The 22,198-nt window shown below is 37.8% G+C and overlaps 1 protein-coding gene across 6 annotated transcripts; it reads right to left on the bottom strand.

Moving 5' to 3' along the window:
* Positions 1-14,996: 14,996 nt before the first annotated feature.
* On the bottom strand, positions 14,997-21,046 carry LOC147292482 (26S proteasome non-ATPase regulatory subunit 4 homolog). 6 transcript variants are annotated; one of them, XM_086232885.1, is made up of 13 exons: positions 20,751-21,046; positions 20,587-20,643; positions 20,107-20,221; positions 19,812-20,021; positions 19,147-19,465; positions 18,867-18,990; positions 17,972-18,075; positions 17,794-17,862; positions 17,547-17,624; positions 16,301-17,442; positions 15,818-16,071; positions 15,609-15,723; positions 14,997-15,524 (listed from the first exon to the last, which is right to left on the bottom strand). In XM_086232885.1, exons 3-9 carry the CDS (start codon positions 20,211-20,213, stop codon positions 17,580-17,582), a joined length of 978 nt encoding a protein of 325 aa, XP_086089011.1. In that variant the 5' UTR covers positions 20,214-20,221; positions 20,587-20,643; positions 20,751-21,046; the 3' UTR covers positions 14,997-15,524; positions 15,609-15,723; positions 15,818-16,071; positions 16,301-17,442; positions 17,547-17,579. The 6 variants fall into 6 exon arrangements, with proteins under 6 accessions (XP_086089011.1, XP_086089014.1, XP_086089010.1 ...); XM_086232888.1 differs by having other exon boundaries at positions 15,818-17,466; XM_086232884.1 differs by having other exon boundaries at positions 15,818-17,442.
* Positions 21,047-22,198: the final 1,152 nt, after the last annotated feature.

Raw genomic sequence — 22,198 nt, 5'->3', positions numbered from 1 at the left:
TTATTTTCTTTCCTTTCTTCTGTTTTCTCTCATCTCTCTGATCTTCTCTCCCAGCCCCAGGCCCGCCCATCCCCGTCGATCCGCCCATCCCCGCTGATCCTCTCAGAAACCCCAATCCCCCTCGATCCTCGCCTCGTCGCCGATCGCCCAAAACTTTCTCTCCCGATCTCTCACCCCCTCTTCTTTCTCTCTCCCCGAAACCCACCCCCTCCTCTTTCTCTCTCCCCAAAACCCTCCCCGGCTTCCTCTTTCTCTCTCCTTCCCCTCTCCCTGCCGCCTCCCTCGATTCCCATTCCTATCCCTACTAGCAACCCCCACCCCGACCAGCAACCCCACCTGAACCTAGCTGCAACAAACCCACCCGATTGTGGGTTTTTGGTGGGTTTTTTTTTTATTTGGGTATTTTTTGTTTTTTTTGTTTTCTGTGTTTTCTGCTCATTAGCTTTAGTTTTTTTTCAGAGGGATCGAGTGCAGGTGGCCAGGGGAATAGTAATACCCAGGGAAATTTTTCAGGTCAGACTTAAGACTCAATCGCTCCTTTAATGTTATTTGGCTGGTGTTTTTAATTTTTTGTTCTTAAATTTGTTTATTAGTGTTGAATAAATTAGTTTAATTCTGATCATTTAGTTTGCTGATATTTTCTTATGCTAGATAACAAATTAGTTTTCATATAAAATTAGTTAGTTTTATATGTTTTTTAATTATAAAATTTATTAGTTAGTTTGTATGTAGATTAGTTAGTTTGTTAATTTTTAAATATAAAATTTAGTTTAATTACAAAATGTAGATTAATTAGTTTGAGAAATATAATTTAGTTATAAGGTGGAAGGCGATAGAGTCCCCTCCCAATGATGTAGTTCAGCCATCCTCGAGTACTGGGAGCCCCTCTATGCCACGGAGGGCCCGTTGATCTCACCGCTCTAGTCAGGTCACCACTTTCGCTTCATCTACTGCGACGTCATCCACTGCGACGAGGGGACCATGTAGTGGATTAAAGTTCTCTCGGATCGTGCGCAGTACTGGGGCGCGAATTCCAGTCATGTGTGTGCAAAACGGCCGACGACCGTTAGATCCTAATGTTGACAGTTTGTTCTCGCACGATGTGGGGGCTATTATCCGTGCCGAGTGCGCCATGGTTGCAACCACTTGGAAAAAATTGTCGGCAAAGATTCAACACAAAGTGATCCGCTCTATCTCAGTGAGTATATAGCTCAATAATTAATTCAAAACGATAAATTTGATCATTCATAACAATCTAATATTTTTTTTAGGTTAACTTTGACATTCAGATGGATGATCCCCTCACCGTCACGTACATGACAGATTTACTCATCAAGTCCTACAAGCAGTGGAAGCACGAACTACACGTGCATTTCAAGGGATTTTCGTCGGCAGTTGAGGCATTGGCGAACCCCCCTATGGAGTTGGTAGAGCGGTCTGACCAGTGGCGTTTTTTGTGCGATCATTTCATGAGCCCGTCGTTTTTGGTACGTTTTATCATTTTAAGACTTTAAAAAATCGATTATTGTTTTGTTATTCTATTATTGTATACATACACTAACACATTTATAATTTGCTTAATATTTAACAGAAGTAGTCGGTCGCCAACGCCAGAAACCGGAAAGGGAAGCCGTTTAACCATCATAATGGTCCGACGCCCATCTCATATCGAGTGGAGTCGCGACGTCGGGTACGCCATTATTTAATTTAATACATATATATTCTTTAATATTGTTTGGGTCTTTGACAAAATTATTTTCTTTTTCAGCGGGGGTCGCAATTCCCGGAGATAGACACTTTCGGGGATATCTATGTTCATCCCTGTTGTGATGCGGCCAAGGCAAAACATGTTAGTTTTTTATATTTTAATTTTTTTCACAATTTTTTATATTTATTTTTCTAATTGGTTACTTGTATATATAACATTTTGAAGGATGAGATGGCAACTCGAGAATATATTTGGAGAGCTTGGCCGAGCAGCACCCTCCGGGTACTCCGTTGGAGTAGATTCCAGTACCCGATCCCGATGTCGGACTTCGTATTATGATAGACTCATTGGGTGCTAGGCCCGGTAAGGAAATACGCGGCATGGGATATGGGCCGGATTCGTGATGTTGAATCCTCGCCTTCGTCTTCATCTTCTTCTCAGCCATCTGCAGTCGTCGCAGGGTTGTCCACTCAAGTGAAGAAGTTGCAGGAGGACTTACGAGCTGAGAGAGCGGAGAAGGAGGCGTTGTATGCTGCATTGACCAAGGCGATACCTGGGTTTGTCCCGCCACCATCTTCTCATCAACCTCTGTCAGATATGAATGATGATGATGCTACTGGTTTAGAATAGATTGACCATTAGAGTTATTACTACTTTGTATGGATATTTGGATATATAAATTTATTAATTTTGTTTTATATAGTTTTTGAATAAAGATTTTTTTTTTAAAATATTAAATTCAAATATATAATCTAAATAAAAACACAATTTTTTTTTAAAATATGTTTAGGCGACGGACAATTCCGTCGCCTAAACATGCTTTGGGCGACGAACTTACTTATTCCTCGCCCAAATAATGTTTAGGCGACGAACAATTCCGTCGCCTAAACATGCTTTGGGCGACGAACTTACTTATTCCTCACCCAAAGCATGTTTAGGCGACGAACAATTTCGTCGCCCAAAGCATGTTCTGGCGAGGAAATTAATTATTTCTCCCCTAAAGCAGGTTTAGGCGACGGACAATTTCGTCGCCCAAACATGCTTTGGGCGACGAACCTAATTTTTCCTCGCCCAAAACATACTTTAGGTGACGAAATTTTTCGTCGCCCAAAGTATGCTTTGGGCGACGAATAATATGCTTTAGGAGACGAACTAAATCCGTCGCCAAAAATCTAGGTGTCATGGCTTGGGCGGCTAAACTGTCGACGAACTGAGTTCGTCGCCCAAAAGTTTGGGCGACGAAATTCGACTTTGGGAGAGGAACTAGGTTCGTCGCCCAAACCTTTTTTTCTTTGTAGTGAATATGATGCTTAGAAAATCAAGATATATGTTTCTATTCTACTTCTTCTGCATCTTCGGAGCTCAAGTTGACAAGGGGTACGTATAAAGTTAGTACCGCACAAGGGTATAGAGCTACGTACTACAACCATGCATATATACATGCACGAACTGTAATTAATTCATGGGTATATTTGAGCATGGTGTCAAATATTAAAAGCGCGCAAGCAAAACAAAAGTGACAATAATGTCTCTCAGCATAGATTTGATGTTGAGTGCACTAAAATTGACAATACATGTTAACTATCACATGGTGAGCTAATATCGTCCGAAAATGTAATCCCTTTAATTAGCATTTTTCCAGAGACATAAACAACATATATTCCACATCTCACTGGGTTTACTTATAATTTTTCAAATTGTCCATTTGGGCAATTATATCATAACCATTCAATTAAAGTATCATCCAGAGTTGAGAAATGTGTCACATGCTTTATCATGTTTGCCATGATGATAGTGATGGACTTTGATCTTTTTCCCAGAGAGGATATGATCAATCTAACAACAAAGCCAAATAGCCATAGAGAAGATAATAATGAAGTACTATATGGGAACAATATGCAAGTACATATATATGAGAAGGACGACTGCCATGTGATACGAGAACAAAATGTACATAAAAGATTTCCTACCAATAATTCAGTTTGGAAAGGTAACTCGACCTCTCTATAACTGACTAGTGCATGACACCAAATTGTACGCACTTTGATATATGCATGGAAGCCAAAAATGACACAAATGCTAGTCTCTATATAACTGACTAGTGTCACCAATATATTTGTTTGGATGCTGACTGCTAAGGCAGTACGTATGTGTTGGTGAAATCACAAATACTTGGGGTGCCGGTACGTAATTACTAATTCTAGAGTGTTGGAAAGGTACTTATGTGAAAAAGGATTCAACCATTTTTAATACAACTCTATCTTTTTTAACCCTTCTCTCTCAACTTTATCTTTTATGACTCTTTGGCCCTTCTTTGGACAAAAATGCCCTTCTCATCGCCACATGGTTGACATGTCGATAATCTGTCGACAAAAAAAAAGGTAGAAAATGATGAATATGATGATCGAATTGGCTGCAGCACCATCTAAAGTTGTTGTACCACTATGTGTTGACCATTTATCGACCATTTGTTGACCATTATTTGTCAACAATTTGCCGACCATGTGTCGTTAGGAATCAAATTTCCGATATAAAACAACAAGAGTTAATTACACTTACACCCCCTGAGATTTATTGTGTTTTCACATACACCTCCTAGGGTTTCAATAATTACACATACACCCCCTGAGGTTTCAAAACTATTGCATATAACCCCTTACAAGAGAAAAAAATAAATAAACAAAAAAGAAAATATTTGTATTGAGGTTGGACTTTACACCTTGAGTAATCTTATTAGGCCATTTAACCTCTTAGCATGCCTTTTTGCATAATTTCTCATCATTTTTTGCTCACTATATGGGGTTATATGCAACAGTTTTGAAACCTCAGGGGGTGTATGTGTAATTATTGAAACCCCAGGGGGTGTATGTGAAAACACAATAAACCTCAGGGGGTGTAAGTGTAATTAACTCAAACAACAAACCTAGGTCGAAGTTTCAGATCTGGAACATCAAACCCATATCAAAATTTCATTAATACCACTCTAAATCAAGATTTAAAACTCATATAAATCAACAATCAAAACTCAAAATTATCCATTTATTATACAAGAATTGAGAACCTAGATCTACTACACAAAGATCTTAGATCTGCAAAATTGAGAACCCACTTAAGCAAACCCACAAATTCAATCTCATATATATTGATACAAGAATAGATGCTTGATTTACATAATGAATTGATAAAAAAAAAAAAAAAAAAGTGAAACTGCAAAGCGCTCTGTTTGGGGATTTTGGGAGGAACCCACTGCAACCCTTGAGAAATCGAGAGTAACCAACTAATTGGAGAAGATTTCAGCGGCTGTAGACAATTGTGGAGATGATTCCCAACGACCCAAGCTTGGAAGAGGTTATTCGCGACATGTGGAGGTGATTTGCAGCAACCCTGTGGGTGGATGAAAGTCATGGATGCTTGATGATTTTAGCTTTTTGGTTGCTGCGAATCATCAAAAAGTTATCCATTATATTTTGGGTCAACTTTTTGTGGGTGCTAATATCATCAAAATTTGTGGGTGAGTGGGTGTGGGTTGGTTTAGATCTGTGATTTGTGGAGAAGAAGAAGAGGATGTGGGTGTGAGGAAGAAGGTTAAGCATAACTGAGTGGTTTACATCAACGACATTTTTGTTTGAAAATGGGCTAAAGACTCATCAAAGATAAACTGAGTGTGGACGGTTAAAAAGATATAATTGTATTAAATGAGTTATTTAATGAAATTTTCGAAAACCAAAACGAATTAAAATGCACAATCCGGTTAGTGCTGAACAATTAAGGCGTAAAGTCACTTATGGTCCCTGTACTTTAAGGTAAGTCGCACTTTGGTCCCGTCATTTCAATTTGCACATTTGTAGGATGTACCGTGTTTCCATTAGTGTCGCAATTAGGTCGAATCCATCAAAATCATCTACTTTAGAGCCAATCACGTGGTGCCACGTCTTTTTTTTCTGTCTCGATTTTGCGACATTAATGAAAACACGGTCCTTACAAAATTAAAATTAAAATGATGGGACCAAAGTGCGACTCATTTATAATACAATTACAAAAAAAGTCTTTTTTCCAACAATTAATTAGTGCGTTTTCTATGATCTCTAATCTATCTACAGAAAAGATTCTGGACATTTAAATTAAGAAATTGACATCATATATAGAAATCCATTCGAGAAGGAAGAGGTGGAATTAAATATCAAATATTTGTTGGAGCAATTAATTAAGTAGTCTAATTAATGTACCTAGCTCAAATTTTGGTTTTTTTTTTTTTTATTTGGGTTGATCGATTCACATTCACATGTAAAGACTTAATCAACATGCCAATTCAGTCTTTACCTGCTTGGAAAAATTAATCAAGTCTTTACCTGCTTGGAAAAATTAATCAAGTCTTTGATTGAGCAAGTAAAATTCGTGATTGGTAGCTAAGAAAACTTGCAGGAAAATGAAGAATAAGCTGAAGAATTCTCATTAATTTCACACACAGAAAAGTGATACAGTCTGAGAGCTTATAAAGCTAAAACTGACTTCTAACAGTTTCATAACTAACTTGCCAGCTAATGTAACAAACTAATCTTCTAGAAGCTGACAGATGGGCTGCTGACTAAGCAAGCGTACAGCTAACACAGAAGCTGACTAGAGTGGCTGCTGACTAGGCAAGCGTACAGCTAACACCCCCCCGCAATCACATGCTTAGGAACAAGCATGAGATTGGAAAGCAGAGATTTGATGTGGGGAGAGGACAATGCTTTAGTAAGAATGTCTGCAGTTTGTTGAGAGGAAGAGACAAAATCCAAGTGAATATCCCCTCGAATGACTCTCTCACGAATGAAATGAAAATCGATTTCGATGTGTTTAGCTCTAGAATGAAATACAGGATTAGAAGACAACGCAATGGCAGACAGATTATCACAGTGAAGCAGAGGAGGAGCAGAAAGGAAGACATGAACATCACAAAGAAGCTGCCTGATCCAAGTTAACTCAGCAGCAGTGAAGGCTAGAGCCCTATATTCAGCCTCAGTAGAGGACCTGGAGACAGTAGGTTGACGTTTTGAACACCAAGAAATGGGATTAGAGCCAAGAAAAATGACATAGCCAGTGGTGGAGCGTCTGTCATTGGGATCCCCAGCCCAATCTGCATCACTGTAGGCAAGAAGATCAAGAGTACCTTTTTGATAATGAATGCCATAGTCAATGGTATGCTTGAGATATCTGAGAATTCGATAAGCAGCATCAAGATGAACATCTGTAGGAGCATGCATGAATTGACAGACTGTGTTGACACTAAAAGCAATATCAGGCCTGGTGAATGTAAGATATTGCAAAGCACCAACCAAGCTTCGGAATAAAGTTGGATCAGGAAGAGGTGTGCCAGCATACTTGAGTAGTTTGTGATTGGGAATAGAGGGAGTAGAGCATGACTTGCAATCCTCCATAGCTGCCTTCTTAAGCAAATCAGTGATGTATTTCTGTTGATTAACAAAGATACCTGTAGAAGTCCTAGTGATTTGCAAACCCAAAAAATAGTTGAGTTCTCCCAGATCATTCATTTCAAACTCAGAAGAAAGCTCCTTAATAACAGCTGAAATGACAGAATCATCAGTGTCTGTGATGATAATATCATCAACATACAATAACAAAAGAACCATGGACTTGGACTGTGCATCACTTCTGACAAATAAGGAAGAATCAGCAAAGGAGGCCTTGAAGCCTAGACTAGGAAGAAAAGAAGTAAACCTCTCATTCCATGCTCTAGGAGCCTGCTTCAAACCATAGAGAGACTTATTTAACTTGCAGACATAATGAGGATAAGAGGCATCAACAAACCCTTGAGGCTGCTTCATATAAACTTCTTCAGTAAGCAGACCATGTAAAAATGCATTTTTGACATCCAATTGCCGCAATTTCCATCCAAATTGAGCAGCCAATGCAAGGACCAATCTAACAGTAGAATGTCGGACTACTGGACTGAATGTTTCATCAAAATCCAAACCAGCCTCTTGACTGAAGCCTTGAGCAACCAACCTGGCCTTATATCTAGAAATGGAACCATCAGCATTTTTCTTAATACGATACACCCATTTACAACCAACAAGGTTCTTGTGAGGAGGAAGAGGAACAAGAGACCAGGTACCTTGCTTCTGCAAGGCAGTGAATTCCTCAAGCATGGCCTGCTACCACTGAGGAATGCGAGATGCAGAACCATAAGTCTTTGGTTCAACAAGTGTGAAATCAACAGGAGAGTGAGCAAGATAAGTTTTAGGCTTAACAATACCTGACCTGGACCGAGTCTGCATAGGATGAAGATTAGAGAGAGGAGGTGGAGAAAAGGAAATGGGAATATCAAGTTGAATGGCAGGTGGTGAAAGCGATGGAGAAGAAACATTAGGCTCACTAGAATGAGAGATAGGAGGCTCACTAGAAATAATAGGCTCACTAGAATGAGAGGAAGAGTGAGAAGAAGTACCTGAAGAAGCTTGAGCAGGAGCAATAGGAGACTGAGTACCATGACCTGAAGAGGAAACAACTGGAGAAGCAACAACTGGAGAAGCAGGTTGTGCAGTGGGAGGGTGAACCGAAGAGGGAATGGAAAAATTAAGAACAACAGGAGACACAGAAGGAGAAGATGGCAAAGGAGAATCAATAGAAGAAGAAGTCAAAGATTTATAAGGAAAAACAGATTCATCAAAAACAACATGTCTAGAAATATAAAATTTGGAACAAGCAGGATGAAAACATAGATAGCCTTTATATCCTGCAACATAGCCCAAAAAGATACATTGAGTGGTGCGAGATTGAAATTTAGAGTGATTATATGGTCTCAGAAGAGGATAACATGCACAACCAAATATTTTTAAATGATGAAGAGCAGGAAGGGTGCCATGAACTGACTCAAATGGGGACTTATGATTCAAGACTGGAGTAGGCATTCTGTTAATCAAATATGCAGCAGTACTACAAGCATAAGACCAAAAAATAGAAGGCAAAGAGGCATCCTTAAGCAAGGCTATAGCAGTTTCAACAATATGCCTGTTCTTCCTTTCAGCTAAGCCATTTTGCTGAGGTGTGTAGGGACAAGAAACTTGATGAGATATACCATGAGAAGCAAGATAAGAATGAAGAATTTTGTTTTGATATTCACCCCCTCCATCAGATTGTAAAATATGAATTTTAGCAGAAAATTGATTAGACAAAAAGGCATGAAGCTTAATGAAAAGAGAAGAGACATCAGACTTATTTTTCATTGGAAATAGCCAAAGGAACCGTGTACACTCATCAATGAAAGAAACATAGTATTTGAATCCATCCAAAGATACAACAGGAGCTGGACCCCAAACATCACTATGAATGACTGAAAAAGGTATTACAGATTTATTTGAAGAAAGCTGAAAAGGAAGCTTTGACATTTTAGCAGCTAAACAAGACTCACAAAGACTCAGGTGTGAATCTAAAGTACAAGATATCTGAGATTTGGACAACATTTGAGAAACTATCTCATTTGCAGGATGCCCAAATCGTCTATGCCAAAGAGAAGACTTGACCGAGTGTCCAAGATAGGCTGTAGAAGGAGAAACTGGCTGAATAGGAGAAGAGGGAACAGAGGAAGGAAAAGAGACTGTCTTGGGAATGGGATACAAGCCATGATTACTCAGACCTTTGAAGAGTATTGCTCCTGTCAGCTTGTCCTGGATACAAAAAGAGTGAGCATCACAAAGAAAAGAACAGTTATTATCAAGACAAAGCTTATGGACAGATAGCAAGTTAGCAGAAATCTTTGGAACATGAAAAACTTGAGATAAATGTAAAGGTTTTGAGGAAGTAGGAATAAAAGAGGAACCAGAATGAGATATGTGTAAGCCTTCGCCATTGCCAACAGTAATGGTATCTGAAGTGGAATATGGTTGAGGAGCTGAAATGGAAGAAAGATCAGCGGTCATGTGATGTGTTGCTCCTGTATCAGTTAACCAAAAATCTTGAACAGTTGCATCAGGCTGAAGAGAAGCATTCATAGCAGTGAGAGTGGAAGTAGGACCTTTGCCTTGGTAAGCAAAGTTGGTTCTATGAAAACAATCAAGAGCAGTGTGCCCTTTCTTGAAACAGATTTGACATTGCTCAATATGCTTGGATAAAGGACTAATATTGAGTCGTTGAAAGCAATCTGCAGCAGAATGACCATGCTTTGCACAAATTTGACATTGAGGAGCTGAACCAGAAGCAACATTCCCACCAAAGGTACCACCATAGCCACCAAAGTTACTATTTTGTCTATATCCAAAATTGCCTTGACCATTTGTACCACCAGTGCTGGTGAAGGAACCACCATTGCCTCCAAAGTTACCATGTTGTCTATGGCCAAAGTTACCATTGCCTCCAAAATTACCACTGCCTTGACCATGAAAACCATTGAAACTAGAATTATATCTAGTATTAGGACCATAACCTCTGCCATAGTTGCCATAGTTGCCATTGTCATTGTTACCAAAACCTCTGCCATAGTTATTTCCAAAAGAATTCCCTCGACCCTGATAGGTATTATTCTGCCATGAACCCCTTCCTCCACCCCTCATAAAAGGAGGTTGATAAGGAGGAACAGCAGAGGATTGATGCTGAGAAGAAGGAGCATCAGGCTGACCAGAGGATGGTGGAGAAGACTCTTGCTTGGCTAACATTGCAGACAAAGGAGTAAAACCTACATCTTGTGAGTTCTCAGAAATGGAAGCTTCTTCAGCAAGAAGGTTGATGCGAAATTCCTTCAAAGTACAATTAATGTTCTGATGCCTGTGAATAGACTTCATCATTGTGAATTCAGAAGGAAGACCCTTAAGAGCAGTGATTATAATATCCTCATCTGAATAGAAAATCCCAACAGAAGCAAGAGCATCACGTGCCAACTTGATTTTATTCAGGTACTGAGCACAAGAATCATTACCCTTCTTAATATTGTGAAGATTTGTCTTCAATTGATGCACATGAGTGCGAGTAAGACTAGCAAAATTATCTCGCAGATTCTCCCAAACTTCTTGAGAGGTTTCACAACCAATAACACAAGGCAAAGCTTCACTTGATAAAGTAGCAAGAAGAAGAGTGATCAAGGCCTTATCATTTTGCTCCCAGTCCAAGAAAGCTTGAGTGACAGCAGCATTAGCACCATTTTCATCAGCAAAAGCATATTTGGGAGGACAGGGAATTTGACCATTAATGTAACCCATAAGACCATGACCTTGAAGCATAGTCTCTATTTGATACTTCCAAACCATGTAGTTTGAGTCATCCAAGCGTACAGGAACTAAAGTGCAAATTTGAGGAAGGAGAGATATAGGAGTCATGGTGATCACAAAAAGAACACAAATGGCAATTGAGAGCAATCAAGTAGCAATCGAGTAGCAATCGAATAGCAATCAGGTAGCAATCAAGTAGCAATCGAGTAGCAATCAAGTCCAACTTCACAATCTTCAACAAATAGCAACAATTAACTCAGTTCCGAGAGAGAAAAACTCACAAGCAATGATCAATTCAATCACAGAATTTTAACTTCAATCTTTAGCACAACACTTCAATCTGTCCAACACTTCAAGATTGCCGACATTTCATTCTTTAACACTTCAAGATTTCCAAAAATTTCATTCTTTCCAATACTTCAGCAAATCAACAAGACTAAAATCTTTCAAGAATTCACCGTTGGCTAAACTTCGCAAAAGAAACCGAAAAACTGACAAGAACAAGACCAAGATCAAATCAGAGAAAGCTTACAAAGTCAGAGATCGAGAGCGCAGCAGATCAATCGCAGCAACGTAGTAACAGAGCAATCACAGCAACGAACACGGATCAGTGGCTCTGATACCATGATTGAGCAAGTAAAATTCGTGATTGGTAGCTAAGAAAACTTGCAGGAAAATGAAGAATAAGCTGAAGAATTCTCATTAATTTCACACACAGAAAAGTGATACAGTCTGAGAGCTTATAAAGCTAAAACTGACTTCTAACAGTTTCATAACTAACTTGCCAGCTAATGTAACAAACTAATCTTCTAGAAGCTGACAGATGGGCTGCTGACTAAGCAAGCGTACAGCTAACACAGAAGCTGACTAGAGTGGCTGCTGACTAGGCAAGCGTACAGCTAACAGTCTTTACCTGCTTCGACAAAAATCAAAGACCAGTTCTATCTTTCAGTGTCTAACTCCAAGCTATAAATAGGCATATACCCAATGCAGGATTTTCATCCATCGATCTCAGACTCAAACCAATTAAGTAGTCTACACAAAACAGTACAAGTTTGAGGCCAACCAATTAAGCTAGCAAGCAAGCTTATAAGTTATAATTCGATCAGTATGATGAAAGCTGTTCATTTCCCTGCAGTCACTGTAATTGCCATTCTGGCATTGGCAACCTTCCTTGTCGTGTCTGCCTCTGACCCCAGTCCTCTGCAGGACTTCTGCGTAGATATTAATGACACCCAATCTGCTGGTATATATACTTATGCATTACTATATATGATTATTATACATGAAGAATTATTATATATATATGTATATGCAATCCATGAACTATATATATGAATTATTATATATATATATGATTATTTTGTTCCTTCATGAATGCATGCCCACAACTATGGGAGCTTCTATAATGACTGCAGGCATAGAATGCCTGCACCAAAAAAAAAAAAAAAAAAAAATAGAGAACCTGCTGAACTGGTAAACAAGTTTTACCATTTTTTTGATGCATCCCTCAAGATAATGGTAACTCTTGATCAAGATGTGGTAACTTACCATATTCTTGATCCAAGTTACCATTTTCTTGAACCAAACATCAAGAAAATGGTAACCAAAACCTTGCCTCAAACCAAGTTACCACTTTTTTGATCGTTCGATCAAGAAAATGGTAACTTGGTTCAAGAATGTGGTAACCAAGCCCAATCATGACCAAAATTACCATTTTTTTGATTTTTTTCCTCAAGAAATGGTTAATTGTTCTCAAGAAATGGTAAGTTACCATTTTCTTGATCAAAGTTACCATATTCTTGAACCAAACATCAAGAAAATGGTAACAAATTAGTGAGGCAAAAAACGTTACCACTTTCTTGATCGTTCGATCAAGAAAATGGTAACTTGGTTCAAGAATATGGTAACCAAGCCCAATCTTGACCAAAGTTACCATTTTCTTGATTTTTTTCCTCAAGAAATGGTAACTTTTTCTCAAGAAATGGTAAGTTACCATTTTCTTGATCCAAGTTACCATTTTCTTGAACCAATCCTCAAGAAATGGTAACCAAATCAGTGGGGCAAAAAACGTTACCACTTTCTTGATCATTCGATCAAGAAAATGGTAACTTGGTTCAAGAATGTGGTAACGAAGCCCAATCTTGACCAAATTTACCACTTTCTTGATTTTTTTCCTCAAAAAATGGTAACTTTTTCTCAAGAAATGGTAAGTTACCATTTTCTTGATTCAAGTTACCATTTTCTTGAACCAATCCTCAAGAAAATGGTAACCAAATAAGCCAAGCAAAAAACGTTACCACTTTCTTGATCGTTCGATCAAGAAAATGGTAACTTGGTTCAAGAATGTGGTAACGAAGCCCAATCTTGACCAAAGTTACCACTTTCTTGATTTTTTTCCTCAAAAAATGGTAACTTTTTCTCAAGAAATGGTAAGTTACCATTTTCTTGATTCAAGTTACCATTTTCTTGAACCAATCCTCAAGAAAATGGTAACCAAATCAGCCAAGCAAAAAACGTTACCACTTTCTTGATCGTTCGATCAAGAAAATGGTAACTTGGTTCAAGAATGTGGTAACCAATCCCAACCTTGAACAAAGTTACCATTTTCTTGATTTTTTTTCTCAAGAAATGGTAATTTTTTCTCAAGAAATGGTAAGTTACCATTTTCTTGGTCCAAGTTACCATTTTCTTGAACCAATCCTCAAGAAAATGGTAACCAAATCAGCCAAGAAAAAATCGTTACCACTTTCTTGATTGTTCGATCAAGAAAATGGTAACTTTGATCAAGAAAGTGGTAACCAAGCCCAACCTTCACCAAAGTTACCATTTTCTTGATTTTTTTTCTCAAGAAATGGTAACTTTTTCTCAAGAAATGGTAAGTTACCATTTTCTTGATCCAAGTTACCATTTTCTTTAACCAAACATCAAGAAAATGGTAACCAAATCAGTGGGGCAAAAAATGTTACCATTTTGTTGATCCAAGTTACCATTTTCTTGAACTAAACATCAAGAGAATGGTAACTTCATCACTGGGCCAAAAATCGTTTCGCACTGCAACTGTGTATAGACGAAAGGGCAATTGCATTCGCAGACAACTAAATACAAGCTCCTGTTTGACAATCAGGTTTTGACATGCAATCCAAAATTCTGAACAAAATTGCTTCTATAGTTATATACCAAATTACCAACTATGAAATATAGGGTATTGGGTATAGGGTATTGGGTAAGTTATAGGATTTAAAATTTTAAAAAAACACAATAGGATTTAGGATATATAATATAGGGTTTAAGTTTAAGTTTCTAATTTAACCAAAACCCAAACCACTCATATTTATACATTTAGACAGTAACTGTGATTCCTACTAATATATTTTGGCGGAAGCCTTTTAGCTCATTTCTCTTACAATTTGATTCCCTACATGTACTTAACTTTTTCGTGGAGATGTGAGTTTGTCTAGTTTCATAAAGACTATAAATTTAATTGATCCCCTTGTAATAGTTTTGACTTAATAAACAAGCAATGTTAGAATCAAGCATTTACATGTTGCTGAATATCACTGGGCCAAAAAAAGGTTTCGCACTGCAACTGTGTATACACGAAAGCGCAATTGCATTCTCAGAGTGCTAAATACGAGCTCCTGTTTGACAATCAGGTTTTGACATGCAATTAAAAATTACACAGTTTGACTAGTCTGGAAACGCGCCAGAGGCAGCATCTGTTGAAGAATCTGCCTCCTTCTTGGACACATGGAACTCTGCATGGGATTGAATGATAGGTCTACTGCATCCTCGTGCACAACTAGGGTTCCTATAAGGCATATTATTGCAGAGGCAAGCCCCTGCCCATGACATTATGTTTTTCAGCATCTCTTCTTAAATGAATGTATTTGTCTAGTCTAACATACCCAATTATCCTCTGCTAGTTTAAATTGGAGTGCCTGAATATTTACTAACGAACATGAACTTATTAACGTCTCAATAACTTAATTGTCATAATTTTCAGGATGCACACCGATACGTCATTTATTTACCAAACAATGCAGCCACGTATTCATATATACACAGTCACATTACTCACATCCATAAACAACAGAACGAACAAAATGCATAAAATAAAATGGCCAAGTATACACTTCATCCATAGTACTTAGATTGAGTCTTAGTACAACAATAACCAAGCAGATACCCAAGAAGCAATTCTCACAACATGAAAACTGCAAAATTAATCAAGAGTAACAGCAATCTTCCTGATTGTAGCCTGCCAAGTTTAGTGACGTCACAACCAGTTTTGCACATTATAATTACATTTGTTAATACGGGGAGTAAATTTCATCAGGATCAGGTGACCACGATGAGTCAGATGGCCACCATGGACGCTAATTGGCAGGGGTGCAGTCTGGCGATGACTCTGAATGATAGTCGTTCCCAGGTTCTTCATCCACCAAATCCAGGGGTCTGGACTGTTGAGATAAATCAGGGGCAGCTGACCCTTGTGATGAATCCGCGACATTTGACACTCCGGTATCTTTGGGTGGTTGTGATGCCGAAACATTGGTGAATCCACAGTTCTTGTACTCATCTACCCATATCCAGCCATGGCAGTCAGCCTTACCCTAATACAAAACACATGCATTATGACATTTCAATGTTTTGGTTGCACAAATGGTCGGCCAAACTTAACAAAAACGTTCACTTACATTAGTCCCTTTGCATCCCCAGGCTGGGCGTTGATTACCTTCAAAATTGGCAATATATTGCATCGAACCATTGTTGTCACAGTACAAAAACATGACTTTAATTTCTGAACTTGAGCTATTTAGACATCAATGCATTACTAGATTTATTTCCTATTACAGTGAAATTGAAAAACAACAACAAAAAATACCAAGACGTTAATTTCTCTTACCTTCACAACTTTTGACACCATCACCTTTAAACCCAGCAGGACACTTGTATTTGACCTCTCCATCATCATGTTTAGAGAAATAATAGGTTTAAAATAAATATATTTTCCAAGAGCAGAATGTTTTGTTTTTTTTTGTTTTTTTTAAAAAGGGAACACATAAAGATCACTTACCGTACAAGCAAAATATGCATGTCCATCTTGAGCTTCATGCCAACCACCTCCATTGTTTACCTTGCACCTCCCAGGCCCACTCGCTGGAAGCCAATGGTAATATTAATATATTGAAATACAATGTGCAACAAAAGGAAAACTTTTGCAAAGTGGAAGTATTCTAGCTATAATTTGATTAACATGAAGAAGAATATAAGAACTGAAATTTCAGTGCAGATTTCCATTGATCTGTAACCCATACATATTTATTTTTAGAACTAAGTCTGCAATATCTAGATATAAACAACTAGGATCATTAAATCTTGATCAAACCTTTTGAGCAACTTGAATGCAAAACCAGGAGCATTAAAATAATGTTGCAAATCTTCACCTTATATTTGTGATAACATGAGTCATCTGTGAGACAAAGGGTTAGAAAATACAAAGCACTAGAATCCAGGACAGTTGCATACAAGAGAATGCATGGACATGTATGGGGAAACATACCCCTCATGTGAATGACCCACCACTTGAGGTAATACTCAATCAGTCCCACAACTTGTGGTGTGGATCATTTGTTTTCTAGGATCTGAGTTTATAACCCTCACAAATATATATGCTCAATGTACGGTTTGGTCATGAATAATATGACCTGATTTTGATGCCACCCAACAAATTTCAGCTTCTTTCAAATGGAAGTACTTAGAAGTGGTGCACATTGATGAAAAGGCATCATGGTCCACCCAACAAGAGAGTAGCCTTTTTTCAAGCAATGATATAGAAAACTCTTCCCTCAGCCACATTAGGCCAAGTATATAACTCTCAGCAAGTTCGAAAAGCAAAAACAAATGAAGCCACATATGATTTTCATGCCAAGCTAAACAGCAAATATAGGTAATGCAGCCTGTTTATGTCACCCAAGAAGGTCATTCTTGGTGGCCGGATTACCTTTTAAACTTTTAAGACTTTCCCTTTCTTGATAAGGCATTGCAATACCACTACATGATTTTCATTTGTTTTTTTTTTTTTTACTGCACTAGGAAATTTTCATTAGCTGTGAATGTGTGATACAATGGTGCAGATTTGATTGAATGTGTGATACAATGGTGCAGATTTGATTGAATGACGCCTGAATGATTGAACAACCTATTAGGCAGACTATATCACAAGGAAAAAAGGACCAAAGGGAGGAGGGAGAAATCATTCAGAAACTTCGAGGACAATAAACATTAAATTCAAAGCATCACAAATCTATTTGTTCTTTCCTCCTTTTAATTGAATAAAACAGCCATAAATGATGCCATGAAGTTTGGCACAGTTCATGCCATTGTTTACATTCCCTGCAACATGAGGTAAAATGCAGCATATTTTGATTAACTTGTAATTTAATCTCTAAAATCCTGTTCTGCATCTGTTTTTGTATCATCCTCCCACGAAATAAAGAAGCCTTCCTCTAAAACGAACAGCTCTGTGGTCTGCAAAAGAGGAACCAGATGGTTCTAAGGAAATCAATATAGGTCAAAACAACCAAGGCATTCATTATCAAAGTTGGAATTGAATTCTTAATTTGACTCCTTACTTTGAAGATACAGAAGCAATTCTGATCACATTTTCATTTATCCTCATTTGAAGGTTCTTCTTCATCCTTTTGTTGGGACTAGAATACCAGGAAAGGAAAAACATTTAAAAGTGGGAAATATATTGTAGAAATTTGGTACTGCAAAAAGAGATACTAACACCACAGGAAAATGAGTTTTATAACAAACAAAAACAGAAGCATATCCAGTCACCCAATAAGTTTTCATGTGTAAGGTTTGTGAACACACCTCAGACTGATTCTTCAGAGATGCAAGAAGATCTTTCACTGAAGGATCATTGGGGTCAACTCCTGGAAGCTGTAAGAAAAATAAAATATCAGGTCAACAGCAACATAATTATACATGGAATACAACAGGACACGTTCAATTACATACAGGCCAAAAAAACAGGTTCAATTACGCATACAGATTCAAGGATAGATGACAGAAAAGACTGATCCTCCAACACCTTGCTCACATCTGACTGGGATGATGGCTCTCCTGTACTTTCCTGCATGGACATTTGAAGAGCTGCATGCAGCAAAGAAATAATAAGCATGCAGGAAGGAACCAGATATTATCAAATCTATCTGTCAATGTTCAGAAGCTTGGCAAATCAATTAACCAGACAAAAATTAAATATAAAGCAAAACAAAAGGCCACATTGATAGGTGTTCAGATTTTGATGTCCAACTTCAGCACATTAATAAATAGTTAACATTGATTTTACAACGATTAATAGCTTACTTTTAACTGAGAATTTTAAAAATAAAAAAAACATAAAATCATGAACAAGTTTACACATAACAAGCATACAACAATGTAAGAAAAGAGCAAAATAATGATGCAGGTTTGGGGCAGCTAAGCATCCATGGCTGTGAGTATGAATTATGTGAATCCATGACTCATAGGTATGGAATTCAGCAATCCATACCACTAGTGACAAAAGTCCAAAGTGAAATGTATGCAGCAAATGGACCAGTAATTTACATGTACATAAAAAAGAACTACTAAATGTAAACCTATGATTGGTATATTCTTCTGACGGCATTTCTTATCAAGAAAAGAAAAGAAAAAAGTATGGCTATGAAGTCCAATAGTTGTAGAGATGAACTAGATGCTGCTGAAATGAAAGGAATGTGATCTTCCAAAGTCAAACAAGGATACAAATCTCATGTTAAACTACTGTCCATGCAACAGAACAACAGAAGCATCTTGTAAATAATTTTCCACATGTAAAAAGTAATCAAATAAAAGAAGCTCAAGTTACCACCCAGTCACCTACCCCTTAATAATTAAAAAAATGGAATCAAAGAACACACCTAAAGCCAACTCCTGATCCGCACTAGTTGCCTCTGACATCTCAGCATCACCCGCTGAATTAGCAGATCCAGAGTTACTCATCGACATTGCAAGAGCCTGCTTTAGTAAGTCATTGTCATCAACCTATCACCATAACATACGCCAAGGCCAATTCAGGTTACAGGAGTTCTTTGAATGATAACAAATGATGAGAGAAAAACCAACACAATAAAGACTTCATGAACTACAAAAAGCTACATGCAAACACAAACACACATCACGATAAGAACTGACACCAACCATATCATCAGAAAGTTTCTTATCCTCGTTGAGAGATGAAGCATTAACATGTTCGGTCATGGTTGCATCCTCTGATTTGGATGACAGTTCCTCTCCTTTTTCTTGTCTAGCAGCTTCCTCAGCAGATCTTTTGGCAGCAGCTTCTTGCCTTGCCCTTTCCTCTTCCATGGAGACTCTAAGGGCAAGAGCAAGCTCAGGATCGATATTGGGATCTACACCAAAATCATAGCCCGAACCACCAATAGCAGCAGCAACTGCTGCTGCTGCTGCCCCTGCAAAGCCACTTCCTCCTTCTCCATCGCCAGTGAATACAGGTGTACTGCCAAGTAAAACGAAAAACAGGTGAAGATAAAAATGAAAGTAGAAATCCTGTTATAGTTCATATAATTTGGTAAACAATATTTTGATCGTAAAGAGGATATTTTTCAAGATTCGCCTTTATCTTTCTAATATCTATTATTCTCACTTTTATGTTCTTTCTCCGTACTAACATATTGTTTTTGATACACTTGAGTCATTTCCTACTTTCTTTATGTTCTTGACTTGTAAATGAAATGGTATGAATCTAAACCTTACATTCCAATTAGTTCCAGTGATAAATAACTTTAAATTTGGCATTATAAGCTTTTCTATAAACAGACATGGACAAACACCAAAGATGGTACCTTATAAGAACATCAGATAGAGCATTTGGACCAGGAGGGACATGTACTAAATGACTGCTGTCATTATTATTAACAGCAGAAAGAAGGGCCTCCAGCTTCTCTGGCTTCCCATCATCTTCTTCACCAAAATCAACAATATCAAGAGCAACACTGTTCTTCTTCAGTTTCTTCCCAATCATTTCCAATACCTTCTTTTCATATTTAACAGGACTGAACACACAGAACAAATTTTAGATGTCAACAACAAAAAAAGAAAAAAGGAATGGGCAAGTAGACAGAACTTAGCATTATCTACCTTCCAGCAAAAACTATAATCCGCTGTTGCTGATTTTTGTTTTGGCGATGCTTAAGAGCCAATTGAGCTACCTGGATTGCAGCTGTTATGTTCATCTCACCCCCCATTTCAAGACCTATATTAAAGGAATTAGAGAATTGCACATAAATTAACAAGAAAAAGGAAAGTTTGATACTTTGATGGACATCAAGATGGAAAAATAAGAAGAGATAAGAAAGCACCTATTAAAATAACAAAAGCCAGCATGCAAAATAAAACCAAAGCTAAACAAAACCTTGATAAGCAGAAAATGGGAGACTCCAGTGTCGGACGAAGGTGTAGTTAATTTGAAGAAACAAACAAACCTAAGAAAACCCCTAATTTGAAGAAAAACATAAACCCCAAAAAACCCCTAATTTGAAACCTTATTTCATAAAGAAGAAACCCAAGAGGATGAGGTAGAGAGAATGCTAAAAGCGAAAGAGAGGAGGAATAGCTTACCGAGAGAGTGAGAGACTGTCTTGGCTTCAGTTAAATTGCTGCAAGTGCCTGTTGAGCCTGCATAAATTAGTTCAAAATCCAAATATTAAATTCATGAAAGAGATAGAGAGTTTGACATATGAATAAATCTACAAAATCAAATGTAAACAAATCGAAGCCCTAACCTGGGTGAGAGAGACAGAGTCGGAGTTTTATAGTTTCTGAGAGATCGAAACTCGGTGAGAGAGAGAGTCTGAGTGAGTTTTCTGGGTTTCTAGGTTTCGAAACTCAGTGAGAGAGGGTCTGAGTTTTCTGGTATGATGGGCGATGGACGTGCTAGGATGGGTTTCTGAGTTTTCTGCGTTTTTGGTGGGAGGATGGCGAAAGGGTGGCGACAGCCAGGATTGAACGACAGTGCCAGGACGGCGAGAGAGAGTCGAGGGCGGCGAGAGAGGGTCTGGGTGAGGCTACGTTATTTATTTTGAATGGAGAGTGAAATGAGCGGAAGATCTGTGTGATTTGAGTTTTACCACTTTTTTGATGCATCCCTCAAGAAAGTGGTAACTCTGTCAAGATTTGGTTACTTACCAAATTTTGACTATGAGTTACCACTTTCTTGAGGGATGCATCAAAAAAGTGGTAACTTCACAAAACTGCTTAAAACCCAAGTTACCACTTTCTTGATCTTAAATTCAAGAAAATGGTAAATTCACATCAAGAATGTGGTAACCACCTACGCATGCAACTGTATATAGATGAAAAGGCAATTGCATTCTCTGAGTATTAAAAACTAGCTCCTGTTTGCCAATCGGGTTTGAACATGCAATCACAAAATTATATCTTGACCAAACTTACCATTTTCTTGATTTTTTTTCTCAAGAAATGGTAATATTAGCTCAAGAAATGGTAAGTTACCACATTTTTGATCAAAGTTACCATTTTCTTATACCAAACATCAAGAAAATGGTAACCAAATCAGCCAAGCAAAACACGTTACTACTTTCTTGATCAATCGATCAAGAAAATGGTAACTTGGTTCAAGAAAGTGGTAACTCAGCCTAAGCTTGACCAAACTTACCATTTTTTTGATTTTTTTCCTCAAGAAATGGAAACTTTAGATCAAGAAATGGTAAGTTACCCCATTTTTGATCAAAGTTACCATTTTCTTGAACCAAACATCAAGAAAATGGTAACCAAATCAGCCAAGCAAAACACGTTACTACTTTCTTGATCAATCGATCAAGAAAATGGTAACTTGGTTCAAGAAAGTGGTAACTCAGCCTAAGCTTAACCAAACTTACCATTTTCTTGATTTTTTTCCTCAAGAAATGGTAACTTTAGATCAAGAAATGGTAAGTTACCATTTTCTTGATCCAAGTTACCATTTTCTTGAACCAATTCTCAAGAAAATGGTAACCAAATTAGCCAAGCAAAAAACGTTACCACTTTCTTGATTATTCGATCAAGAAAATGGTAACTTTGATCAAGAAAGTGGTAACCAAGCCCAAGCTTGACGAAAGTTACCATTTTCTTGATTTATTTCCTCAAGAAATGGTAACTTTTTCTCAAGAAATAGTAACTTACCATTTTCTTGATCAAAGTTACCATATTCTTGAACCAAACATGAAGAAAA

This window comes from Dryas octopetala, chromosome 2 (genome assembly GCF_963921425.1).
Source record: "Dryas octopetala chromosome 2, drDryOcto1.1, whole genome shotgun sequence".
Taxonomy (NCBI): Eukaryota; Viridiplantae; Streptophyta; class Magnoliopsida; order Rosales; family Rosaceae; genus Dryas; species Dryas octopetala.
This window is presented reverse-complemented; position numbering and strand designations above follow the sequence as displayed.